This window comes from Bombus vancouverensis, chromosome 11, assembly GCF_051014615.1.
Source record: "Bombus vancouverensis nearcticus chromosome 11, iyBomVanc1_principal, whole genome shotgun sequence".
NCBI classification, from domain to species: Eukaryota; Metazoa; Arthropoda; class Insecta; order Hymenoptera; family Apidae; genus Bombus; species Bombus vancouverensis.
Window position 1 is genome coordinate 13204936 of NC_134921.1, and position 27243 is coordinate 13232178.

At 36.5% G+C, this 27243-nt stretch overlaps 4 protein-coding genes and 1 long non-coding RNA gene across 11 annotated transcripts in view; 2 read left to right on the forward strand and 3 right to left on the reverse strand.

Annotated features, from left to right (window-relative positions):
• The window catches only part of rhea (Talin_middle and talin-RS domain-containing protein rhea), a 49224-nt gene extending 33529 nt beyond the window's left edge, over window positions 1-15695 (forward strand). For 4 of the 6 annotated variants that reach the window (XM_076622792.1, XM_076622793.1, XM_033330156.2 and 1 more), the window contains 8 exons: window positions 287-384; window positions 1211-1299; window positions 2048-2506; window positions 3207-4231; window positions 4625-6527; window positions 6671-7417; window positions 10250-10888; window positions 11311-15695. In XM_076622792.1, the coding sequence (XP_076478907.1) occupies window positions 287-384; window positions 1211-1299; window positions 2048-2506; window positions 3207-4231; window positions 4625-6527; window positions 6671-7417; window positions 10250-10888; window positions 11311-12342 (5992 nt within the window). In that variant the 3' untranslated portion in view covers window positions 12343-15695. Of the gene's footprint in view, window positions 1-286; window positions 385-1210; window positions 1300-2047; window positions 2507-3206; window positions 4232-4624; window positions 6528-6670; window positions 7418-8567; window positions 9385-10248; window positions 10889-11310 lie in introns of those variants that run through there. The other 2 variants (XM_076622796.1, XM_076622795.1) reach the window with 2 other exon arrangements.
• Window positions 710-4050, reverse strand: LOC143303361 (uncharacterized). 2 transcript variants are annotated; one of them, XR_013059550.1, is made up of 4 exons: window positions 3958-4050; window positions 3763-3849; window positions 3202-3665; window positions 710-2498 (listed from the first exon to the last, which is right to left on the reverse strand). It is a non-coding gene; the product is annotated as an uncharacterized LOC143303361 (long non-coding RNA). The 2 variants fall into 2 exon arrangements; XR_013059551.1 differs by lacking the exon at window positions 3958-4050 and having other exon boundaries at window positions 3757-3848.
• SpdS (Spermidine Synthase) overlaps window positions 15587-27243 on the reverse strand; it is a 192227-nt gene continuing 180570 nt past the window's right edge. Inside the window, exons 5-9 of the mRNA XM_076622797.1 lie at window positions 17854-18060; window positions 16945-17065; window positions 16593-16839; window positions 16193-16422; window positions 15587-16106 (exon numbers count right to left, since the gene is read on the reverse strand). Of these exons, the coding sequence (XP_076478912.1) occupies window positions 15954-16106; window positions 16193-16422; window positions 16593-16839; window positions 16945-17065; window positions 17854-18060 (958 nt within the window). The 3' untranslated portion in view covers window positions 15587-15953. The remainder of the gene's footprint in view (window positions 16107-16192; window positions 16423-16592; window positions 16840-16944; window positions 17066-17853; window positions 18061-27243) is intronic.
• LOC117154826 (uncharacterized) lies at window positions 20767-24077 on the forward strand. Its single transcript, XM_033330160.2, has 4 exons — window positions 20767-21032; window positions 21129-21251; window positions 21517-21700; window positions 21789-24077. Exons 1-4 carry the CDS (start codon window positions 20960-20962, stop codon window positions 23542-23544), a joined length of 2136 nt encoding a protein of 711 aa, XP_033186051.2. The 5' UTR covers window positions 20767-20959; the 3' UTR covers window positions 23545-24077.
• On the reverse strand, window positions 23644-24890 carry LOC117154828 (translational activator of cytochrome c oxidase 1). The gene is made up of 4 exons (XM_033330163.2): window positions 24698-24890; window positions 24337-24580; window positions 24071-24233; window positions 23644-23975 (listed from the first exon to the last, which is right to left on the reverse strand). Exons 1-4 carry the CDS (start codon window positions 24873-24875, stop codon window positions 23766-23768), a joined length of 795 nt encoding a protein of 264 aa, XP_033186054.1. The 5' UTR covers window positions 24876-24890; the 3' UTR covers window positions 23644-23765.

The window sequence follows — 27243 nt, forward strand, 5'->3', positions numbered from 1 at the left end:
GAAGCTGATAGGTCAAGACTCACTTTGCCAATCTCGATTATCCAATATCGCTTATTGAATATCGATTTTTCGTAGCGAAGAGAGTCGCGGCGGTTTCTTTCTTTTTTGTGTCGTTTCTTCTTTTTGTTATCGTGGATGACAAAGTGATATTATGGAAGAGTTTTTGAACAAAAAGCAAAGAAGTTATATGGAAGCGAAAAATAGAGAGAAATATTTGAAGTAAATTTCCTGACTATGTGTGTTGAATGTGTATTGTTTCCAGTAAACACGCGGTATGTTTTTACAGAGCAACGATCATGCAACACGAAACGAGCAACGTCGGCAAAGGAAACGTGGAAGCTGTGTCAGTTGCCATACCTGCGGTTATGAGAACCGGTGCAGACGGTAAGAATTTTCAGAAATTTTTCCTAATTTCGTGAACCTTGAAATCAGTGTCTTGTATCATCCCTAAACTTAAAAAAATATTAATACGCAATTCCGTTTCATCGAAGAAGCTGAAAGAAAAATATGTATTAAGATTTCATAAATAATCTTCAACGAATCAGAAACAAGACACTGTATTTTGGCGTGGTTATTCAACGATTTGTACGATGCCAAATAATATATCGTGCCTTGCGCGTTGGCCTAAGAAACGTGTCTGATTTTTGCTCGAAAGAAAATTATTTCTATTTAAAGTCAGTTGGTTATTTGGAAGTTGTAAAGAAGCAAATTTTATCGTACTATTTATTCAGCTATTTTCTATACATAAATAGATAGACCAGTTATCGAAAAATGTACACATGTCGCGTGGCTTCGATTAAACTCTGTCCTTGCCAAACTGTCAAAGCGGTGAGAAAAGATGCAGAAAGCTCTAGAGGTCTTTGCACGATTGCCTCCTCGGTCTTTTACAATAATTTTGTATATATCTATACATTTTTCTATTTTTATTTAGTCATTCGTTACTCTTTGGATGATTTCCTTTTTGTATAATTGTTTTGTACATACCTATACATTTTTTAAAAGTCGCATTTTCATTTTTTTAAATCTTGGACCCTTTATTTTGTATGTACTAAACGAAATATTTGACGCTTATTCGTGAGAAATGCTCTTGCTTCGCAATTCATGGAGCAGATCCGTTTGCGTATTCAAGCTTCCCTATCGGACGATCAATCGATCCCGTGGATCGATCTCTGTAAATATCATTCGGATAGTTGCATGATACGGTTTGTAGGGGCTCGACCATATGGGACCGGGCACATGGGCGGTGCTCAATACACGACTGTCAGCGGCCAGGTGAACATCGCTCACGCTCCACCGATGGTAAGATTTATCAAAGGCATAAGCTCCTGCTCACGTTGAATTGTCAATGTTTCCTGACCGAAATTAAAGTATATTCGAGATTATTTTTGTCCATATCTCTCTGTATAAATTTTCTGTAGAATAACACTGATCATTCGCTTGAGCGAGAGCTGTTCAACTGCTTTGTTATGGCATTAGTTAGTAGTACCATTATTGTATGGATCGCAGCGAATATCAACGGTATATTTAAGTTCAACATCAATATAATAAAACAATTTCGTTGCATACCGAAACAATTGCGTAAAACTAATTGACGGTTAAATTTGTTTTCATGCTAGGCGCCTTCTATTGCGGACACAGAGTAGGTACTCGATGATAAAACTTTTTGTTATATATCATTGGCATTTAAGTAAATTTCTGTTACGTCATTCCAATTCTTAATTTCATTAAGTTTGATTTTCGTGACTAAAATATATTAAACTTCACCGAGATATAAAAGTACTTGGATGGAATTTACCTAGTCTATTGGTGAATTCCGTATCGTAAGAATTTTTATTCGGCATATGCATTCTTTATTTGTACACCCGTCATTGAGGAACGATTATTTAGTAGTAATCAATTTGAATGGGCAATTTGAAGGCGTGGAAAGATTCACTGAGAAGACGGAGCGCCTTCAAATCACCTCGATCACGATACGTCGGTACAACACGCATCCGTCCGTTTATCCATCGACCGATTCTTAAGTTAATGTAAGTCTAATCGCAACCAGGTGCAACAAACCAAGGTCACATCCGTCCTGTCCGAACCACAACGTGCCTTACTGTCGACTATCACCGCTGGTCACGAGGTGATCCACATCGCGGAGACGGAGCTGTCCTGCAAGGCTCAGCTTCCAGAACTGGGCAACGATCCGACCTCGTTGAAATGGATCGAACAGACGATCGATACGCACAAACAGAACGTTGGCTCTCAGATCGCGGCGATGAACGCCGCGACAGCTCAGGTGGTCACCTTGACTTCCGGTCCAGCCGACGACGTGGATCACACAGCGGTAGGTGCAGCTATCACAACGATCGCAACCAATCTGCCGGAGATGACGAAAGGCGTCAGAATGATCGCCGCCCTGATGGATGACGACTCTTCGGGAGACAAACTGCTGGATGCAGCAAGGAAGCTGTGCTCCGCCTTCTCCGACTTGCTCAAAGCCACCGAACCTGAAACTAAAGAGGTATGGTATCTTGGTATTCTTGTGGAAAATGCTGGGATATTCGTATGGATTTCTTTGATATTAGGAAAAATGTATTAACTCTTAACTACGAGTACGTAGTATCATTGACTCGTACGTGATCACAACAATTTGGATTAGATCCGCGGAGATTTTACAACAGATTTAAAAGTATTTAACAGCGGCGGAAACTATTATACGTTAATAATACGCCCGATTCATTAATTTTGAAGATTTTTTATCTTAAACTGTACCTTTTTGTGCAGCCTTCCTACGTAGCGCTTTCTTCCTCCGAACGATACGTAAGCACAAATATCAGAGAAAGTTATAGAATGTTGCAAATTATTACGGTTCTCACTTTTTTTTAGACTCGTTAAATATCCTTATATACGTGGTTTATTTATAACTTTACGCACAGTGTTAACTTGCAGCTTTTTCGGGATACTTTGATATAATTTGATGAATTTTTTCATTGCAAGCAATGCAAATTAGTTTTTCTTTCATTTAGGATGAAAATGAACAAAATGTTTCTTTTCTCTTATGTTGAGTGAACGAATAACTTGGTAACAAGATAGATGCTAAAGCCGTTTCACCAAAGAATAGAAAATAATTTATTCGCGACTATTTTGCCTGCGATTTACTTTGACCTTTTCACCGATATATCGCTTAATATCTTTATTTATTAAACTTTAACTTACTCCAGCCGAGACAGAACTTGCTGAACGCCGCATCCCGTGTTGGCGAGGCATCTCACCAGGTGTTGACAACGATTGGAGAGGAAAATGACTCGAATCGAGAGCTCCAGGACATGCTATTGGCATTGGCTAAGGCCGTAGCCAATTCAACCGCCGCTCTGGTGCTCAAAGCAAAGAATATCGCAGCCACTTGTGAGGATTCAGCGACTCAAAATCGTGTAATCTCAGCCGCCACCCAGTGTGCATTGGCCACATCGCAATTAGTTGCCTGTGCAAAGGTCGTAGCTCCAACTTTGCACTCTCCAGCTTGTCAGACGCAGCTGATGAACGCAGTTCGTGAAGTGACAAAGGCAGTCGAAGGTCTCTTGGAAGTCTGCAATGAAACCTGCAGCGACGAGACTCTTCTGAAGGAGCTAAATGCTGCTGCCACTGAAGTTAAAACGCGAGCCAGGGAGGCATGCGGCGGTCTGGAATTAGATGCAGCAGAAGAATTGATAAACAGTTTGAAAGACGAGTTAAGAGAGTTCTACAATGCCGTGGAAGCTGCTTCTCTAAGACCTTTACCCGACGAGACACCAGAGTCCACTGCTCTCCGACTAGGTGCTACCTCGAAGAACGTCGGATTCGCTATGGCTCAGCTTCTATCCGCTGCTAAGCAAGGAAACGAGAATTACACTGGAAGCGCAGCTCGAAAGACAGCTTCCGCCCTCAAAGATTTAACTTATGCCGTTCGCGGAGTGGCTGCTACTTCGCACCAACCTGATACGCAAAAGAAAATCTTGATGACTGCCGATGATGTTATTCTAAAGTCGTTGAGACTGGTTAAAGAAGCTCGAAGAGCTCTGAAGAACGCTGACAGTGTAGAGAACGAAGCTAATCTGGCTGCAGTTGCCAAGGATGTGTCGAACGCACTGAATAAATGTGTGTCTTGCTTACCTGGGCAAAGAGACGTAGACGATGCAATTAAAAATATCGAAGACATGACTCAGGTCCTTAGCATGAACGAGTTCCCACAAACCAATAAGAGTTATGGGTATGTATATCTCTTTTCTCTGATAAGAGGCTTGTTATCAAATGGCACACTGATATTTACCTTTTCATTTGCCTCATTTTACTGACTGCTTATTATTCATTGACACACTTTGAATCTTTCGAGATAACGACCAACGATAAATTGTCATAGCATTAAGCATTTAGCATACTAAAGATGTATGTAACTTTAAATTTTACGCTTGATATAAAATAAAATATTATATGTGAACAACGTAAAATATTACGTTTCATTGTACTTACGCATTGCTTATACATGTATTATAGTTTCTTTATTAATTTAAATAATAATCGTATAATATTGTTTATAATAACTAAGGTTTTGCTCCAAATTTTTATTTCATTATCATGCAGGCAACCAATCATTTCTTTACAGACAATTGCAAAGCGATCTAAACAACGCAGCTGCGAATTTGAACGATGCTTCTTCAAACGTGGTGTCGTCAGTACGTTCTCCAGTGCAGTTAGCTAATTCTTCCAAACAATTCACCAACGCTTTTGGAGACCTGTTGGGCGTCGGCATGGAAATGGCCGGTCAAACAGCTATCGAGACTCGAAGTCAGATGGTGGTTTCTTTGAAGAACGTCAGCATGACATCCAGCAAGCTTCTGGGTACTGCTAAATCCGTAGCAGCCGATCCGGGTGCTCCAAACGCGAAGAATCAACTATCGGCAGCTGCACGAGCCGTCACAGATTCCATCAACTATCTCGTCGATGTCTGTACCTCGGCTGCGCCTGGACAAAACGAGTGTGACAACGCTATCAGAAATATCCAATCGATGAGGTCGCTTCTCGATAATCCTAGCCAACCAATTTCTGACGCGAGCTACTTCGAATGTCTAGAAACCGTGATGGAAAAGAGCAAGAGCCTTGGCGACGGAATGACGGGCATAGCTAACCACGCAAAGAAATCAGAACACGAACAATTCTCGGTAGCAGTTAGAGGGGTCTCTTTGTCAATCTGCGGACTGATAGAAGCAGCAGCTCAGGCTGCTTATCTAGCTGGCGTAAGCGATCCAACATCGGTGGCTGGAAAACCAGGCCTGCTGGACCAAGCTCAGTTCCTCAGAGCTGCACAGGCCATTCATACCGGCTGTCAAAGTCTTGGAAATCCTACAAGTACCGAACAACAAGTCCTTTCAGCTGCTACCATGATAGCAAAGTATACGAGTGCTCTCTGCAATGCTTGTCGCGAAGCATCGAACAAGACCAGCAATCCTGTTGCTAAACGTCACTTCGTTCAGTCAGCCAAGGATGTTGCCAATTCCACATCAGTCCTGGTGAAAGAAATCAAGGCGCTGGATCAGAATTATTCCGAGGCCAACAAGGCGAAGTGTGCAGAGGCTACCAGGCCACTTTTGGAAGCGGTTGACAACCTGTGTACGTTTGCTGGATCTCCAGAATTCGCCAGTCAGCCTGCAAAGATATCCGTCACAGCTAGAGCTGCCCAAGAGCCAATAACTAGCGCCGGTAAAGCTATTATCGATGGTTCTTGCGCGATGGTGCGAGCCGCCAAGAGTCTCGCTGTCAGTCCAAAAGATCCTCCAACTTGGCAATTATTGGCAAACCACAGCAAGAGCGTGAGCGATTCGATCAAGTCTCTAGTTGCTTCCATACGCGACAAAGCACCTGGGCAGAAGGAATGCGACGTTGCGATCGAGAAACTATCAGCTAGAATTCGAGAACTGAATGCCGCGTCTTTCAGTGCTGTTTCACAGGCACTGGTTTCACGAAGAGAGAATACGATGCAAGGATTCACGGATCAGATGGAGACCAGTGCTAGCGAGTTACGAGAAAAATTGGAACCTCTTCGAACAGCTGCCAAATACGAGGCTGAAAACGTAGGACATGCCGTCAATCAGATTGCTTTGTACTGCGAGCCTCTAGTTTCTGGTGCTATCGGTGCTGCTTCAAACATGGTGCACTCGAAACAACAGATAGTGCTACTGGATCAGACGAAAACCGTCACCGAGTCTGCTCTACAGCTTGTCTGCGTGACAAAAGAATCTGGTGGTAATCCGAAGGCAGTTAATCTGCACACTGAAGTTGACGAGACAGTGGAATCCATGAAAGATGCGCTGCAGGAATTACAAAACACTTTGGAGACAATTTCGACATCTTATGGAATCGTTACTGGGCTAATCGACGCTATTTCTCGAGCCATGGTTAGATTGGAAGATCACAGAATGTCTACGATCGATACAGTGGATTCTTACGTGGATTATCAAACGAGAATGGTGGAAGCTGCTAAGGAGATCGCTCGGCTGGCGCAGGAAATGGTAAGGAATAGTTATAATATTTTGTTAGTATTAGGAATCTAGTGAAAGGTTCTAGTCTAGTCTAGTTAAAGGAAAGAAATGATTAGTACGAAGATCATTAACGTATCTTACGTTTAATTTATCTCAATCTTTATCCATTCCAGTCAACAAAATCTAGCACCGACGTAGCCAGATTAAGTCCCCTTATAGTGGATATCTCCCACAAGTACACTCAGCTAGCCCGCGATACGTCCGGCGCTTCAGCGGCCGCATCTAACGCTGACGTGTCTGCGAGACTTCGCGCAAGCGTCCAAGAGCTTGGCAAAGCCTGCGTAGACATCGTTAGAGCTGCAGGAACCTGCCAAATGTCACCAGGCGACGCTTACACTCAAAGAGAAGTCGCAGAGCATAGCAAGATAGTCACGGAAAAGGTATCTCAGGTGTTAGCTGCGCTTCAGGCTGGTTCTAGGGGAACTCAAGCTTGTATCAACGCTGCAAGTACCGTGTCAGGCATTATCGGTGACCTGGACACCACGATCATGTTCGCCACTGCTGGAACCTTGCACGCAGAAAACGAAGGCGACACTTTTGCCGATCATCGAGAGAACATCTTGAAGACAGCCAAGGCTCTCGTTGAAGATACGAAAACGCTAGTAGCTGGAGCAGCCTCGTCTCAAGAGCAACTGGCAGTTGCAGCGCAAAATGCCGTGTCGACTATCGTTCAACTTGCCGAAGTGGTTAAATACGGGGCTGCCAGCTTGGGCAGTCAGAATCCCGAGGCTCAAGTAATGCTAATAAACGCGGTAAAAGATGTGGCTTCTGCACTCGGCGACTTGATACACGCCACTAAAGCAGCCAGTGGCAAACCTATCAACGACCCCAGTATGGCCCATTTAAAGGACTCTGCCAAGGTAAGGTGAATCGTTCCTATTCTTGTTGCTTTATTCGTAATTACGTCGGCGTTTTGCCGATGGTCAGGGGATTCCCTCTTATTGTTAGTAGCTTGATATTAACTTTGTCTCGAAGAGACGCTTGAGTTGGAGAGGTAATGGTAACGTTTATAACAGAATGGCAGCGTCTAGGATACATCAGGAAGTAGAGCTTTATGAAGGATACGTGTATGCGACTAATAATATGTGACTAAACGATGTTCGATCTTGATTTCCCAATTAGTATAAAATCAGACATTTCAAATTGAAACGAATCATAAGTATTATATGTATTCCGAGCCATTGGACCTGCAGAATTTTACATTTCTATGAAAATTTTCTCAAAAATTGTTCAAAGTATACATTGAAGTAGCGAATCTCGTTTTTATCGGTGTTGATTTAGAACGCACGACTCGAGCAATAATTTCAGGTGTTAAAGAAGTCTAAGTTGGGAAACGCTTGATTAAACGATATTAACCGCAGCAGGTATCGCTTTAATTGGAGGACAAGTCGAAGCAGGATGCGCGAAATCTCATTATGACGGACCTAACAGCACTTTGTTGTTGTTTTACTCGTTAACATACTAAATTTGATCTTCACGCTTAACATCACGAACCAATTTCCCGTTATTTTGTGGGTGGACTTTAATCGATATACATTTCCATTTCACCTCTAACCGACTAAAAAGAGAGAAAGATAGAAAAAATACGAAAAGGTACAAGAGTAAATCGAAAATATGTAATTGTCAATGATGTCACTCACTAGGTATTCGGTAAAACGGTCTCGACCGAAGATTCATTGTTAAAAACTATTAAAGTCCACCTTGCACTTTCCTACATCGTTCGATGTTCCATTTTTTCGTGTGTGTGAGACACTATACACTCGATCTTTATGTTCCCTTGATGGAAAGTGTGTAGAATCGCTGAGCGAGGCAGAACCGATTTTTGCTTCAACCACAGAGAGAATATATTCTTATCCGGCTTTGTTTTTTTTTTCTTTTTTTTTCCTTGGCTTGTTGACGATAAGATTTACATTTACGCGATGAAAAGTAGCGAAACATTTTCTCTCATGAACTTGGTGGACTTTAATTGTGAGCTTTCATTGACGATTTTGGTCTGGCCGATCCGGATAGGTGTTAGAACAGCAGCTACACCAGCAGCTGATGCCTTTGAGTGACGTCGGTGGCTCGGAGTCCGAATGGTTCGTGTCCGATCAAGAGGAGGAGCTGATACGTCTGCTCTCAGCCTCAGAGAGCGAACAACCGTCTCAGAGAACTTCCGATTTGCTGTTACTCATGTAGCCGAAGCATTGATTTTTACACCTATTTCGTTCGGTTCTCGATGAACCTGATGTTTACCCTTTCGGTACATTATCGTATCGGGGTCAGAAAGAAAAATTTTAATCACGTCTGTAACCACGTATCTTCGTATAAGCGGACAAAAGCGAAAACAATTGATAATATTTCACTATACAGTACCGAAAGGGTGAAAACAAGACTCGTTATTCTTTTTACACTCTTTTTACAAAAAGAAAAGAAAAAAAAATGAATATCTCAAAAAATTCCAACAGCACAATATTAACAAATATTTCCCAAATACTAATTCACTGCGAAGAGAACTTGGTGACGAATTTCTCGACAAATTTGCATTTTACAGTTCTCCTTCTCTTCAAGTATTTATTTTCGAGTTACTATACATCGAAGCATTTATAGCATTATATGATACTAATTAATATAATATTAAGAAATAGTAACACGTGATGCGCTTCTTTGCTACGTTTTTAGTTCACACGCATTCGTATTGTAGATATTCTTGCTCTGCAAACAATTGTATCGTGTTTCACTTGAGTTACTATTATACTTTGTAACATACATCATCATTTCTTTATACATTTTTTTTCTCTCTATATTTTTTTTTGTAATAAAGAAATAAATCATCAAATTTCTATTACGCTACTACATCCTTTACACGAATATCTTAATTCATCCGTGGACAGAAATTTTTTTTAAAACAAAGCAACTTTTAGGTACGTACATTCTACTTGCAAACGTGTGTGCATTAATGATTAATAGCACCGTGCTTTAATGCTTCGTCGACTAATCGAAGATTAATATGTTATTTAAAAGAGTTTGTTAAAGAGAATATGATGATAATAACATTTCTAAGCAGATTTCTTTTCGTTATTTCTAACGATATTCAGATTTTGGACGTAACGATTTTCAGTTTTTAACGATAATTAATAAGACGTACGAAATAAATGCAAATAAAGTGGAATACCTGGAAAATATGGTCAAATATTCTTAACGATCTTGCGATGGATATCGAAGAGATAAAATAAGTTGTCGAAAAGGAAATTAGTTTTATGCGTGCCTTATTTTCTAATATCGTTTTACAGCGATTGATTTAATATCTTTTCAAATATTTTATCTAGAGTCTAGTTATAGCATTAGAAGTTGACTAACAATATTTAAAGAAAAAATGTTAACTTTTCTCAAGGTTCTTGTGCAGCAGAACATATCATCGCCATCATTTTATTCAAAACACAAGTGATAACAATTGCATTAACACCGTAACATATTTTCTATTTCATTCGCAGTGCAATAATCTAAAAATCACGTAATTGACAACTTAATACGCGGTAATATTCGATAAAAGGGAAAGAAATAGCGATGAAAATTATATGATTTTTAGATATCCATTCATTAATAATTCTTACATCCATTTTCAACGATGAGTACGAAGAAACAGTACCCAGATCGTCGCATGTAATAGCGAGTGGAACATGTAATAATTTGCTTTATCTTTTCGTCTTCAGGTGATGGTAACCAACGTGACGTCCCTGCTGAAGACAGTGAAAGCTGTCGAAGATGAGCACACTCGTGGCACCAGGGCTCTGGAATCAACCATCGAGGCGATAGCTCAAGAAATACGCGCCTTGAACACTCCAGAGACGCAGAAGATCAACGTGACACCCGAAGATCTGGTTCGATGCACTAAGAGTATCACCATTTCAACCGCCAAAGCTGTAGCTGCCGGAAATAGTTGTAAACAGGATGACATAATTGCGGCTGCAAACATGGGACGAAAGGCTATCAGCGACATGCTGACCATTTGTAAAGGAGCAGCGTATAATTGCGCAGAAACAGCTGAATTGAGAGAAAGAACTCTTCAGGCTGGTCACGACGTCGCTCTTAATTATAGGGAATTGTTGCAAGCTATATTACAAATATCTTCAAGATCTGGTGATGCGAAACACACTTTGCCACCCATTAGTAGAAAGATCGCTCAGAGCGTTACCGAATTGGTGGCTGTGGCTGAATTGCTGAAGGGCACCGACTGGGTGGACCCTGATGATCCGACGGTCATTGCAGAAAATGAGTTACTAGGTGCTGCAGCCAGTATCGACGCTGCCGCGAAGAAGCTTGCCAGCTTGAGACCTCGGAGAAGTATACAGGTGAGTCTTTCGAACGATACTGTTGCCGTTCATAGCGGCAATGATTTCTCGTATGATCTGAATTTGCTCGTAGATCTCGTCTCAGTCCAGTAAACAATTTGTCTTATTATTAGCTGTAAAACGGTAGAAATAACGCATAACGTTAAATGTTGTCTCGGTAATCTTCGTTCGCTAGGAAGCAGTCTGATTTCCGTAAGATATGTTTGATATTCTTGGTTGTTTTTTGAAAGAATCGACCAGGAATCAAACATATTATTACGGCGGTCAGGAACATCTTCGGCAGAAATCCACCGATGGTAAGGCGATTATTCACACGTATCATCCAACCGATATGCTAATTCAATGTTGGATTCAATTAAAAAAAAAAATCATTAATCCTGTAGTTATCTCCTTCCACAAAAGTTTTCATTTTTACTTCATAGGAGGCAAACGAAGATATGAACTTCGACGAAATGATCCTAGAAGCAGCCAAATCGATCGCAGCCGCTACATCGGCTCTTATAAAAGCAGCCAGTGCAGCTCAAAGAGAGCTTATCGCAACAGGAAAGGTTTCTCGAACTCCCCTAACCAGTTCCGACGATGGTCAGTGGTCCGAAGGTCTAATTTCTGCCGCAAGAATGGTCGCAGCTGCAACTCACAGCCTCGTTGAATCTGCAAACGCTCTGGTACAAGGCGTCAGCTCCGAAGAAAAACTAATTTCCAGCGCGAAACAGGTAGCCAGCAGTACGGCACAATTATTGGTCGCTTGCAAAGTAAAAGCTGATCCAGATAGCGAGAGCACGAAACGTCTGCAAGCAGCTGGAAATGCTGTGAAACGCGCCACCGACAATTTAGTACGAGCAGCCCAACAGGCTATTCAGCAAGAAGAAGACAGATCTTTGATCCTAAACCGTAGAATGGTCGGAGGTATCGCTCAGGAGATAAACGCCAGATCAGAGGTCCTTCGCATCGAGAGGGAACTGGAAGAAGCTAGAGGAAGACTCACTGCCATTCGACAGGCCAAGTATAAAAATCGTCCAGATTTAGCTGACACCGATACTGATGCCGAACAGAGTGGCTACGAGAGCACGACCAGATACGAGACCAGAGCTTATGAAACTCACAATCAGTCACAGATGAATTACAACACGTATCAGCAGCATTCTACAACGCACAATATTGGCCAACTCAGTTCCGACAGACAAACTCTGGTTAGCCCGGAAAAGGTTTATTCAACGCAGAGCACGTTAGAAAGGAAAATGAAAGAGAGTCAGTATCGGTCTACAATGGAAAGTCAGTATGGGTCGGTGGAGAAAAAATATAACGAAAGTCAATACGATAGACGGTATGTTTCAGACAGTCCATACCTTGTTACCGAAAAGAAGGTGACTATGGAGAGTTCATCCGGTCAGTACAGTTCTATCGAAAGGAAGATCAATAAGGAAAGTTATAATACCGAGGCAACCATGTTGTAATGATCGCAATATCTTTTGCAAGTCAATTCATTAACAACAATGTTTAGTATAATGATGAGACAACGAAAAACCCAATAACGATCGTTTACACAATATCAGCACGTGCTCAGTTGAGAATAAATTAAGGACTGCCTTCTAGGACGAAAATGACAATCTTTAAAAAAAAAATAGGGAAGAATAGGAAGGAAAGAAAGAGTTGATATAGGAAGCGAAAATATGAATACGTGATATGGAAGAAGAATAACTGGCGAAGAAGTAAAAATTCATGAGGGCCTGATGATCAAATAAGAAGTAAGGATCTTCAAATTTACAATTTAAGTTCATAAATTTGGAATATATTCAAGAAAAAGGGGGAGAGGGGTGAGAGTTTATGTTCAAATAACAAAAAACACGCGCGTATTGAAAATTTTACAATTCTTCTCGAGATATCGACAAGCTTACTTGTTTTAGTTTTTATTTTTAAAAGCAATCGTGATAAAATCTTTGTATGATAATCTTTGCGATGAGAAACGGTAGAAAAGTGCCCTTAGATAGAATTAACTGTGTGCTTTCGAAATTAGCCTTTATAAGAATGACTATTGATTGGAATATAACCGTCCACCTTTTCCACGAACTTATTTCTGTCGATCTAATACGAACGATGCCACAAAAAATTGCACGTGATATATTTCCACCATTCTGCATCGACGATTCTTAATATTTTGATAACATATTCGTTTTCGATCTTTTGAGACATCTTTTTGAAAATATATTCGAAAGATTTATAAGAATATTTGTATTTATAATTGAAGGAGAATTTGGCGGGGAATCTACATTCTCCGAAATATGTATTCGTATTTAACATATATAAAAAATTGGATAATTATACGAAATCCAGCGAGAAAGAAAGATGTTTGTTCAAACCGATGTTTCTTTCTTCTATTCTTTGATTTTATTGACAAGCGATTAATAGCCATCGCATACCTGATTTAATTTAGATCTAATTTATCATAATAGTTTAAGTTTAAGACCACGGATTAACAAGAGAAGCAACATATCATTTAATTTTATTAACTTTCTGACACCATGTGGCCTGATCCTATGGTGTCTCCGTCTCTTTATCCTTAATATTTTCCGTTCTTCTTAATATTTTTCTTAACATTATCGTTGTAAGTGCGTCTCTTTTCGTTCTGGAATCTAATCGTTGCTTAAACTTACGTTTCTTCTGTATCGCGCGCTCTTTACCATTCGCTCGCGGTGGCTCGTTTTCAATAATTTCGCTCGTTAGACTTTTCGAGTCAGGACTGTCCAACTGAATTCAGAGGTTTTGAACGAGATCTTGAACACATAATACGAAATCTTATTGTACGTGAGTAGTACATAGACTGATCCTGTTCATTGACATCAAGATTGAATAGCGAAAGATTCATGGAGAGGTAGATCCAAGTAGTACGCTGAACATGCAACAATTGTATCATAATAAAAATTGAATTGAATATTTTGTCATGGAACGTTCTGGAGTAGGCAATTTATTTTTATTACTGCAAATATCGAGCTTTTCGAATAGAAGAAGTATATATTAACTCGTAAGTTAATTTAAAATGCAACATTTAAAGGGGTTCATCGAAGTTGCAAGATTGTAAATATTCTAATGAAATTTGTATAGAAATGTCAACAACGTTATATAAAAGCAAAGTGCTAATAAGAATTGCAAATAAAATGAATCTAAATCTTTAATCCTTGATAAGAAACTAGGAACAAGATCTTTGGTTTCCTTACAATGATACGAATTATTGTAATTATTCTTTTCTGACATAAAAGTCATAGCGAAATAATCTATCGAGTATGATTACTTGTTGAGTAAATGATTGCAAAGTATTTATTTCAATCATGGATTTGTATAAAAAAAGATCAAATTTTACATGTAAGAATTCGATAATTTTATATATTTTTACAAATTTGTCATAATTTTATCTACGAATTTTATATGACACGTAAATTCTCAACTAGTGTAACCTTATTTGTTCTAAACATGAATTTCTTTTGCATTAGCTTTTAATAATAATTTCTTGCTTAATGCTCTTTATTGAGACTCTTTATTATAGAAATAAGATTGCAGTCTAAAACTAAAGAGAAATTTTCACACGAAGAATGTAATTAAGAAGAATAGACACGATAAAAAGGAAAGTGCTTAAAAACATGATATTATACTTTGAAAAGAATTATCTCAAACAAGGCGTTGAAGCGTGAAAATGCTCTTAGAAAATTTTGATTGGAAGGTCGATGGTTGGACAGACCTGTTCCAAGTGATAGATTAGTGCAATTATCATTAGTCTTTCGAAGGTCAAGGAAGAATTTGTAAATACATAGATGTTAAATATTTCGCGTAACAATTCAGTGTCTTGACGATGAGTCGATAAATGGGTGAAAAAAAGTGCCTGAGTCTAATGAGCTACCGCTTTTTTCACATGCTCGTAGCAAACTCGTAGGATTCTCGAATATTACCAAAAAAAAAAAAGAAAAAAACTGATGCTTTACTAATGTTCGATAGTATAATCATAAAACGAAAACAAAAAAAAAAAGAAAAAGGAGACAAGATGAAGGAAGAATCCCTTTGCATGAAAAGATCGTTTTCAAAAAGAAAAAACAAGCGAAGAGGTAAATTTGTATTATCGAACTCTTGCAAAGGGATCTACAGATATATATGTATACATTATTGCATTTAGTGTTATATATTTTCAGAACGATTGCCAATCGTGTTTTTATTTTATATACGTATACATTATACTTATAGGTGTGTGCCATGATATATAGAAAATTATATGTATAGATATAAATATAAACGAAAGGAATTATACAATATATAGATTCTCTACATATATTATATATTAAATATATATGTGCCGTTAATATATTAAGAAGAAACAAAGAGCAACGAGAGAGAAAAATCGACAGTTTTTAAAGCTTTGTATTCATTGGTTTTTGAAGATTCAGATTTATATACAGGATATTTTTAATCGTTATATTTAGTACAATCGATTAAGTTTTATCGTGGAATGTTACAAATTGTAATATCATATTACATTATTACATTATATTATATTATATTATATTATATTATATTATATTATATTATATTATATTATATTATATTATATTATATTATATTATACTGTATTAATTATATTATATTAGTATTGATTTATTCTTATCATTAGTTATAATGCTGCTACACATGTGTGTGCTACATACAATTAGGAGATGATTATGATAATGGATATCGTTTTATTATAATTATATTACGGCAGAACATTCACAAATATAGATATGTTAGCTTTACTTACATTGAAATTAATAAAGAATTTCTAACATTTCGTTGATGTATCATTAAGAATGTATGTTTCCATGTGCATGTAAGACAAAAGTGCGAAGCGTATGATTTAAACAGGACACTCTATTTTAATTTATTGGATTATGTAGTCTCTTTTTCAGGCTGATAGCTTGATCGAATTGAATTGAGTTAACAATGATACACGATAATATGAATTCAATAGATGTAACAAGATCTTGATCGTTTCTACGCCACGTCTGTAACGATGGCGTATCAAAAACTGCGAGGAAAGATTTAACGACTATTTTTCAGCCACGACTTCGTTCAATGCTTTTATTATAAACCTTGGGAGAATGAAGGCGGCTCGGTGCACATCGTCGTCATAATACTTCATGTTCATTTCATCGAGTTCGCTGTGACTGAAAACTTTCTTCGGTTCTTTGAAGTTCGTTTCCTGAAGATGTATTTATCTTTTTATTTGTCTGTTTACGTAGAAGGACTAACGAAAAGAAGAAAAGAAAAATTAAAGAATGTACTTACAGGGTTTAATCCTCCAAGCACGAATCCAATTTGCCCTGTGGGGTAGGTAGGCACGGAAACAATACCATAAGTTGCAACCGCAAATAAGGACTTGCAATGTTGCAATGTTTGTGTCACATGGCTGAGATTCAACCATGCAGTACCCGCTTGGCTGCAAACGATTCCACCAGGTTTCAACGCATTTTTCATTAAATTGAAGTACGATTCGTGGAATAGGCACTCTGCTGGACCTACATTCGTAAACATTTTATTACCTCATTTCATTACACGTAAGAAAATACTCCTATTGTACATTTTCCGATCGTTTTCCATTAATAAAACTGGATCAAAGTATGTTATACTATCGATCAAAATCTAAATGTATCAAGAAACGAACTGTAATTAACAAAAGTTTACTTACCGATAGGATCGCTACTATCAGTAATTATAACGTCAAATTCTCCAATGTGTCGCTGCAGGAACTGGAAACCATCGCCCACGTTAAGGGTGACTTTAGGATGATCGAGTCCCACACCCATCGTAGGCAAATACTTTCTGGATACCTCTAGTACTTTCGAGTCGATTTCGACTTGCACGATTCGTTCTACTAGCGGATGTTTCGCAACTTCACGAGCAACCCCGCCGTCACCACCTCCAACTATTAACACCTGACAAGGAAATAATCGAAGCAAGAAGAGATATGAATACAAAATACGATACCTTTTCAATAACTATAACGTTTTTCAAAATATTTAACGTATGCAAGATCTTACAGTTTTCGGATTTGGATGGCTGCACAACGGTAGAAATGCGATCATCTCCTGATACGAAAATTCGTCTTTCTCCGTGCATTGTATAATACCATCTAAAATTAGGGTCCTTCCGTGCGATTTCCTGTATGCGTGCAATTAAAACAAATTCCTTTTGAAACAACAGCGAACGACTAACTTTCTGCTTTTTGCGCTTTCTTTTCTCTTCTTAGAATCTGACATATTTCGCTAGATCAGTAGATTTATACATTCTTTATATATATTTTTTCGCTCTTTGCGTTAATACCAAGTTGTAAGAAATAATAGAAGTAGAAAGCACCGTGTTACGGCAACAGTTATCAAGAGAATTATATATTTCGTATAAGAGAGAGATTAGATATATCGTAACTTACGAAAGATAAACTTCTAAGACTAAATTACACCATAAAAAGCATTGATACAACTAAATTATGATAGTAATCGTTCGTATTTTTGCAAGTAAAAAATATCGGTCTTAAAAATAACACGACGATACGGCGTTATTATTAGCTTTTTCGTATCGTTTAAAGGAAACTCTAAGTTGAAGACCATCTTATTTGTTTTCTTGCTTCTACCTTCCTTAACAGCTATGTCGTGCCTGCCCCTCGATGTTTTTTTACTATATTAATAAAAAAATGTTCTCAAAACCAACTGTTAAAAATCACTCAAAAGTAACTGTGAGACTCGATAAGAAAGAAAGATTAAAGAAAACTTGTTACGCTCGTTTTTAAAAAATACTCGTTTATAAAAAATACTTTGCTACTGTCGTCCGATGGTAAAGTATAAAAAGTCGATTTCCTCTTCGACCTAACTGTTATAACGTAGGGATCTAAGTGTCATAAACCTCCAACGCATATTTAGTTTTAAAGAAAATAGAAAGAGTAGAATATTTACGTGTCGATCACCATCACTTCTTGATACTCCGATCGTTCTCGATGAATTACGTCGAGGACCTCGAGAGACAATGAAACACCTGGCCACAGATCGTTGTTAATTTCACTGAACCATCCAGGTTTGATCGCATCCATTTCTTCACTTACGCAAGTTTCGGTTGGCGAACCAGTATCTGTTCTTGTTTCACGATTCGACTGCAAGTAGACACTGTCGGTCGGTTAATCGTGGACGAGGAAAATAAAAGTGCCAACTTTTTTATGTGGCCAAACATGTTTCCCTACGATACGGATCGCCACTTCCACTCCCTCTGGAGCGAAGCTCGAAGGAAGAAATGGTGAAACTCGTTTGTCACCTGTGTATTCGTGCTGGTAGCATTCGGCCGCTGACACGGTATAAGTGTCACGGTTTAAGTGTCTTTGCAATGTCATTTGTTAAATTATTTGAAAGGGCTTGTTTGTAAAAGAATAGCTTAAATTATGTTAGATAGTATTGGCTTGGCGATTCTTGTTTCTTGAAATAATTTTGTTGGAGATACGAAGGAATAGAAAGAGTTCAGAGTTAATCGATTAATGCATTTCTAGGATCTTTCAAATAAATAAGGTTTCGATCGAAGCTGTACCATAGGAGAACGAAATAAAACGTAACTCTAATTTTTTGCTTGGTTGTGCGTTTCCGACTTTCGATATTTATTGTATGTGACAACCTGTGTTTACTACTAAATACTACGTCCTTGTAATGTATTAATTCGAATGAACTTCAATGGAAGTTTCAACACGTAAAATTTGCAATAATAGTAATTCACCATATTTAGTTAATATTGATAGTAATAGCTAAAGAAAGATTTAAGACAATATCACTTTGATCACGCAATACCTAAAATACGAAAGCGGAGATCTACTTGGCTTCTACTCAAAAACAAGCTAGAGAAATGTTGTCTTCAAATGTTAATTATTTTTTTAAATACCAACTTCACTAAAAGTAAAAACACTCAAAACGATTCACAGTACTCGATATCAAATCCAGATCATCGCACACAATGGGTCCAAGAATCGCTTCAACCCCTTCGACGAACTTCTCTGTAATTCGATATTTATTTGCAAATTAAAAGTAAAATTACGACACTATCAGCACGAATAGCGACAAATAATAATTTACATTCTGCCAAAACTAACAAATTCAAATTCAAATTACTTTACCGATAAATACAAATCACCAGGGTAACCCGAAGAAAGAATTATTTCAGCCGCACCACAGCGTATAACCACACCATACGATCCTTCCAACCGAATTGAAATGCAGAAAGAGCGAGAAGCGAACGGTGTACAGTGTAAAAGTGACGACGAAGCAACGAGCAGACCTTCGAAACGGAAACACGAGCGAGAATGGAAAGTAGACGGGAGTTTACTTGCCAAACGGATGATGGCCTTTATCAGCCTCCGTCCCTCTGCTCCCAGATAATGACGGTTCAACCACGGACAAGATAACTTGTCTGCGCTGTAGTATGCGTTGCCGAAACGGAAATCGGTTTCCTAATTCCAACTGATGGAAAATATTCGGAAAATTCGGAGAAAAGGCGACAAAAGATAAAAGAAAAGCTCAGGAATCTTCCTCTGTCTTGTTATCGTTGCGATAACGATAATGCTTCGTAGATTATATGACGATACATATTTATATTGTAACTGTTTTGAACTTTAATCCTTTCCATCTCTCCATTAGCCTAAAACAAATAACACAGTCAACTCAAAAGACAACATTTAAATATAGAAGTATCGTTCATCGCTGCAATCATTTCCTCTTTTAAAGTCCAAATTCACGTAAACCTATTTAATTGGCAACTGAAGTCATTATCCTCTTGTTAACTAAATAGATAATTCCCCTCCGAAGGGGAAAATTAGGAAAATTAGGAAGGGGAAAATAGCTGTTAAACGTTTAGCTATTTACATTCAAGATCATATATAATTAGCTATTTATGTACATCGTTTTCTATTTTAACGCTGCACTAGAACTAAAAGATTATTTCTGCTTTTTATCATTCAGGGGATAAGTTGTTTTCCTACGGAGTTGCCTTTTTAATTTTAAATTTGATAGAAATGTAAACAAAATGATAATGATAATAAATAGCAGTAATTTGACTCTTCGTTAAAAATTTACATTTTATCGTTATCATTAAAAAATTTCATAATTTTGGGTAAAAAAAACAAACAAACAATCGAATAAATCATTTTAGTTTGATAGATACGGAAAATCTCTCTCTTTCTCTCATTCTCTCTTTGTTAAAGAGAAGCAAAGGTTACATGGTCATTTCCTCGTGTCTCGTTTTAAACTCGTCCCACGATACCTTTATCCAGAACGTTTTCCTCAACTTATCGAAATGCATTCATCAAACGTAACTAATTTCATCAAATCGGAATTAATGAGGCCAACACGTGCGAGATTAAGCAAGTTCGACCATGACGTGGTCGGTATCTAAAGTCAAGGTCAATGTAATCACAGATCTGATTTAGCTTCGTAAAATTGAAGTAATTGTGATATGAGATTACGTGAATTTTTTTAATGTTACTAATTATAAAAGATTTTGTTGTTATTCAATTTATGAAATAACAACTTCTACTACTTTGCTACGGTAATAAAAATAGAGCGTCTTTATTCGGAAAAAAGAATTTTGAGAAACTTAAAATAAAGAAACATACAAATAATTGGAACATTACAATATTTTGCAAATAAAAAACAAAGATATGACACAACTAATTTTACAATAATCTCATATAACTAACGCAATAATATTATTTGTATTGTATACGAAAACGTATACAAAAAAATTATACTAGATTCCGAATGTAAATTAGCATATAACCAATAGAGTTCGAAAGAATTACACCATTTTTGAAGTTTGAATTTAAATGCCACTATGAACGCGCTTTAATAGAGCGCCCTAACCAAAGCAGTGCCGCAAATTTTGCGGCAACGTTGCGTTCGCATGTTTCAATCGTTTGACACGATATTTGTGCGATTTTTAAATTTAATAGAAAACGTAAACTAAACTTCCTGCAATACTTATCAAATGCCAAATTTTTGAATTTATTATCGCTTTAAAACTTAAAGTAACATGTCTATGCTCGCAGAACCACGTCGAAAACAAAAATGGACACTAAACCCACGAGGAAAAGAATGGAGCGAAGGTTTGTAAATATTTGAATTTATTCGATTTTACTTAAAAAAAATAGTATAATGTTGTATCTTCGAAACATCGTAGTGACATTTGTATGTTTCTGCAGATTCGAACAAATTCGGGCAGAAAATGTTGGAAAAGATGGGATGGACAAGTGGCAAAGGACTCGGAGCAAACGAACAAGGTATAACGGAGCACGTACGTGTATCGGTTAAAAATGATACAACAGGTAAATATAATTAACAATTAGATTTTTACATTAACTCTGCTTATCGTCACTAATTCGTATTTTAACTATTTTAAATTTAATTCCAATGATCTAGAATTAACCTAGAAACGAAATTGCAAAACTTTAAGGAAATCAAAATTGTTAAAGTGAAATGAAATTGCTGCCTTTCTCTTAGTATTCTAATTTCTAATGTTTTTAATAGAATTTGTCATTATCTAGATAGTTGCAATATTAGTTATATTGAGAAACATTATTGTTCCTATAGGTATTGGATATAAACAGGATGCCTTAGACGAAGCATGGACAGAGCATCAAGATAGCTTTAACGACTTTTTACAGAAGCTTCAACAAAATGAATGTCACAATGTAGCGCAAACAGAGGAAAACAAAGGTGTATTAAGTGGAAAATCGTTAGAATTGAAATCTAAACAAAGCCGTGCTCGTGTTCAGTAAGTATTATTTATGTACATATAATGTATTAGACGTATCATTATTTTATTCTCTTCTTGTCTTTTTTTCTCTTATTACTATTACTAGTTATCAAAAATTTACAAGGGGGAAAGATGTAAATAAATATAGTTCAAAGGATTTAGCAAATATATTTGGCCAAAAAGAATTGAATATAAATAAAAGTAATAAAGATAAACAAGGCAATGCCGAAGAAAACTTTGATTCAGTTGGCACTTGTGATAACAGAAACGGTATTATTACTATAAATGGTGGTAATATGGCAGAATATTTTATGAAGAAAGGTCAGGATTTTTCTCTGGCATATAAGAATAAAAAACAACAGGAGGACGATATAGAAGAGGAATCTGAATATGCTGGATTTGGATTTGCATCAACATCTAGAAAAGTAAAATGCCATGATAATAAGGAAAGCATGGAAGTTAAAAGTGTTTGTAATTATGCTTTTGAAAATCCCTGTGTAGAATTAAATAGCCCTGAAAATACTTCAAATTTTAATATTGAATCTAAATTTTCTAAGAAAAAAAAACTTGATGACAATGAATTACGTTTAAGCAGCAAGGTTAAGAAATTTAAAGAGAACAATGTAAATGAAAAAAGGTGTGAGAGTGGTATTATCAATGCCGGCTTAAATTTAGAATGTCAAGCTGATGAAGTTTGTAATGGAAAAGAATTTGAAATATCTAGAGTACAATTTGGCCTTACAAATTCAGCTTTAGATCTAAGTGATGAAATAAATGATAAGAAAAGAGTAACATTTAATGACCATGTAGAATATAGTACTGATTGTGTAAAAACAAAAAAAACATTAGACAAATTTGAGGTTGAAAATAAGAAAGCTAAAAAGAAGAAAAAATATAACTCTGATGTTAATAGTTCAGTGTTATCTGGTTGTGTTAATGAAGCTTTGGATGTAGGAACACCCGAGGAAGTACATGATAACGAAGTTAATGAACATAAAAGTAAAAAATCTAAAAAAAGAAAAAGAAGTCGATCGAATTTAGAAACAATAGTAGAAACGCCAGAAGAAGAAAAAGCATGTGAAAATGAAACAGAGATTGAGCAAACCAAAATGGAAGATTACATACCTGATGATTGTATACTTGAAGATGTTTCGAGTAAGAAGAAAAAAAGGAAAAAGTATAAAGATAAAATACAAGTTACCACTGAGAATAGATGCGATGAAAAAGAAAGTATGGAAAAAGAAACAGGGGCAAACACAAATGTAATACTTAAGGAAGAAGAGTGCAAAATTAATGAAACTCAAGAAAATATTTCTAAAAGCAAAAAGAAAAAGAAGAAGAAAAATAAAGAGAGATATACCGAGTCAAACTTTGAAAAAGACGAGGATATAACTGAAATTGAAGTTGAACTGGAAAATGTAAAAGCAGAGAAAACAGAATTAGAAACTGCAAAGGCAGGAAAAAAGAAATCTAGAAAGAATGACAATGTAAATGATCTTAGTTCTACAACAAATGTACCAAACAATATAAAAGACGAAAAGGAAGTTTCAGATAAGGAAAATACGAAAAATATGAATGAAAGTGAAACAGAAAAACCAGAGAAAGACAAAAAATTTATAGATAAATCTGCAAATTATTCCATAGATGGTAAAAAATTTGTGAAACGAAGGGATAAGATATTTACAAATACACGTTTGAAGAAGTCGAATAACAGAAGATCTAATACTTCGTCTAGGCCTGGGAATCAAAGATCCAGAATGACAAAGAAGGTATTGATGTCTCTATTTTACTCAAAGTCAATCTTAGATTTTCCAGGTTCTAACATGCATGAAATAAAAGGATATGGAGCTGATCAACATTAAAGTGTAAAAAAATTGTAAACATGTTTCTAATATTTTGTGCATAATATATACAAGACATTTAAATGATCAGCTATAACGATGTTTATCCAAAGTAACATATTTTTGCAAATGTGCAGAATTTCTTTTATTTATATTTTTATTTATAATGTAATTATTGATAACTATCTTTATATATATGTGTATGCATATACATTATACATATACGCATATTACGTATATATTTACAGGGATGCAATGTTATCCTCTATTTTTACAATTTCCCTTATTTCTGAAGTAAGTTTTTGTTTAAATTTATTTATATTTAATAATTCTTCTTCAGTTACTTGAACTGTACCAGTAGGTATACATTTATTTTCTGTTGAAAGTATAGTATACCCTAGAATTTTTAATTGCGTTATAACTTTTTCTGGATGAAGAAATTCACTTTTAAACTATAACAAATAAAAATAAAGATACATTGTATGAAAATAGAAATCCGTTTGATTAAATTTAAATTGTTGGAATAAAAGGATTTATATTTTAGTACCTTAAAATACGTTCCACTTTCATCCTTTATTTCTTCTACATCTATCGCATTAGCTATTATTGCATCTTCCATTGCAGAATCCAAGTTACAGTCTTTAGAAGCTATAACGAAAGTTACACTATCGAACAAATGTGAAAATGCCGAAGGCTCTATAACTTTGGCACTAGAAATTATATACATATAAGTTAACATAATTTGACATTGTAACAAAGTAAATGTACATCTCGGAAGGAAAATTCTAGATTAAATTATAAAAGAGTACTCACTTAAATTTTTTTGATATATGTACAATATTAGTTTTTACATAAATAAGTTTGTCAGTTAAAATATGGATAGCAAGCGTAGGTCCTTTCATAATACGCATAGGCAGTATATGACTTTCACCAGTTCGTACATTCTTTATTTTTTCCAAAATTCCTTTTAACGTAGACATTGGCATGTTGGCTTTTCTTGCTTGTTCGACTAAATTTGCTAATTTTGGATTAGTGTTTGGGTCTGAGTTGCCACTTTCTTCAACAAAAAAACAAAATATATATAGTACCTTAAATCTAAAGATATTCACTTAAAACTTTGACTAGATATGTAAAGAAATTTTTTAGGTACATTTTTCAAATGTCAGAAACATACCTACTACTGCAACTTTCATTTTATGTGATAGATTATTAAATATTTGTGCTCTTGCGGTATCATGTTCTTGTTTCGTAGCTTTAATGTTTTGCCATTTGCTATGACCCGCATATCTTTTGGTTTCTTGAATCAAGATACTTGTATATCTATTATACAACAGAACGTTTCGAAATTTCATTTTGAAAAAGAGAGGTTATGATATTCAGTTGAGCCAGCGCAACTTAGTAGTAGGGAAATTGTTAATTTAATATTGGTATCGACAAGGACAGACGATTCTGGTAATTTCATTTCAATAATTACCATACAATTATAATTTATTATTACGCAACTGTTAAGAGGAATTAAAATACATTTGCTACTAAAATTTTCCCAAATATAAGATACTTCGAGATAGAAGATTGTGTTTGCGGGTATTATTTGTTATTTGGATAAAGCATGTTGCATAATATAACATATCTCCACTTTTCATCACATTTGCCATTCATTTAATACGTAGATGTTTATTTAACGTACTATTGTCTCTGCGTGCTATAATACTGTCATCATATAGAGATAAATTGTGAAAAAATATTCCCGACTAATAGGCGAGTTACAAAAAAAGTTAATTGCTTTTCTAGTTTTTTTAATTTGTAATTTTTTGTTAAGAACGTATACCTAGAACATATATACTTTCTTATAACTATAGGTGTATCTATGCACGATTTTTTAGCACGAAGAATTAAAAACTAGTAAATGAGTTTCGGTTGTTAAATAAAAAAATTTTTAATCTCAATAAAAAAAATTATGATTCGTCCTATTTTATGGCTGTCGCGATATTTTACAGGTAAAAAGCTGCGTTTCGCATGTGAAATTTGGTTTTAGACAACGAACGAAGCGCTTCAGGAAGCATAGAGACCCGCATGTCGTGGAATTGCGATGAAAAATTTCTTTCTACTTATTTTGATTTGTTCTAGCATGAAAATTTTGAGCATAATCTCTCACTATAAATAATAATTCGATGGCATGCCGTATATTAAGAAATATCATCCGCTCTGGTTTAGCTCGTTTCACGTTTGAATTTTATTTAAAATAGGGTGGTTTTTATTGAATTAAAATAAATTTATTTCGATGATTTTAAGCTTCGCGTGTTTTAAATATTTCTTTTATAATCCTGTTTTAGTAATAACGGGCAACTGCAATTGCTTGAAATATGCCAAATAAATGTATTTTATTATAGTAATTTAGGAATCCGTGAGTAAAAGCGAACCCGTAAAACGTATTCAAGTTGTTCGTGCTATAGTTATTAAGATATTCTTCTCGAATAGATTTCGACGTGTCATAATACTTTAGAAATGGACGTTGAACCCAAAAGAAGAACGATTGTCCCACATACAGTTGTGGATCGATCAGCGTTTGCGCGATTTCACGAGGCACTTTCGCTACCGAATTCTCAATTTAGTCAGGCTGTTCGTGGTCATTCTTTTTAATTACCCTCGAGCGACTTCCAGGGGACGGGATCTAACCGTGTTAACCCCACATTGGATGGTTCCTTTGACACAACAGGTATAGGACATGTACGTCGTGTCGTCATTGCCTTTAATTCACGTACGCTTGCCGCTTTCTGAACGGTTAACCAGACGGGGTAAGAGAGAGAGAGGATGGAGGGTTTTAATAAATTTTGCACGAGAGTTCACCCTCTACCTCTATTCCTATTAAGATGTATATATTCTTGCTCGTGTAAAGCGTACCTTGTCCGGATAAAGGGACGTATTGGAGGGTCAACTTTTTATCACGAGCAACCGTTCAGGCGCGATCCGTGGCCTGCAAATTCAATATTTGCACGTCTCGTTCGTTTTCGAGGAAATTTGTCGAACGGGCAATTGATCGTCGACGATTCTCGCTTGGCAGACGTTTAAGGATCCATGAAATTTCGTATCGAGTGATTAGTGGTGTCATTCTCAAAAGTTATTTGGAATTTGAACGTATTCGTATCTTTGTTCGGAGGCAATTTTCACATTTTCACATTGACATACTTCTATATTAAATGTTAAATTTATCACGCGATCGACAGAAAAGGCCAACAACAGTCTAGTAATCATTTTACGCACACTGCGAATATAGTTACGCGTAATTTATTCTTAAAAACGCACCCGATCTCTGTCCGATCGCGTCTCTCGCACCGCATCGAAGGCAATAAGAGTGTGAATAGCAGGCGGTTGAAAAATAAACCGTATTTATGCCTCGTTTCATTTGCTGTACCATGAATTCTTGCACCATCTCTGTCTCTTATCTTCGCTTTGGCCATTTCATCTACAGTTTAATACCCACTTTACCACCTTTAAAATGTTCTGCTCCCGCGCAGACTATTACCAAAGGGTGCGGAACACCGATATCGAAACTACTCGTTAATGGTTAACGTTATTTCTTATCCGCACCCCTTCCTGGAAATATATATAATTTTGCTTTTTGTCACGTTATCCCATCGTAATTAAAAGACTTCGAGACAGGGATCTAATAAATCCTGTAACTCACGTTGTCTTTCCGCCCTGATTCTCGCCAGATCACTT

What these genes read in the sequence shown, in the direction of transcription:
- LOC117154826 (XM_033330160.2), top strand. Translation starts at nt 20,960, where the DNA reads ATGTCTATGCTCGCAGAACCACGTCGAAAACAAAAATGGACACTAAAC. An exon ending in AGGAAAAGAATGGAGCGAAG is followed by an intron (nt 21,033 to 21,128) that starts GTTTGTAAATAT and finishes ATGTTTCTGCAG; the next exon opens with ATTCGAACAAATTCGGGCAG. An exon ending in GGTTAAAAATGATACAACAG is followed by an intron (nt 21,252 to 21,516) that starts GTAAATATAATT and finishes TTGTTCCTATAG; the next exon opens with GTATTGGATATAAACAGGAT.
- LOC117154828 (XM_033330163.2), bottom strand. Translation starts at nt 24,875, where the DNA reads ATGAAATTTCGAAACGTTCTGTTGTATAATAGATATACAAGTATCTTG. An exon ending in AATGAAAGTTGCAGTAGTAG is followed by an intron (nt 24,581 to 24,697) that starts GTATGTTTCTGA and finishes TTTTTGTTGAAG; the next exon opens with AAAGTGGCAACTCAGACCCA. An exon ending in AAAGTGGAACGTATTTTAAG is followed by an intron (nt 23,976 to 24,070) that starts GTACTAAAATAT and finishes TATTTGTTATAG; the next exon opens with TTTAAAAGTGAATTTCTTCA.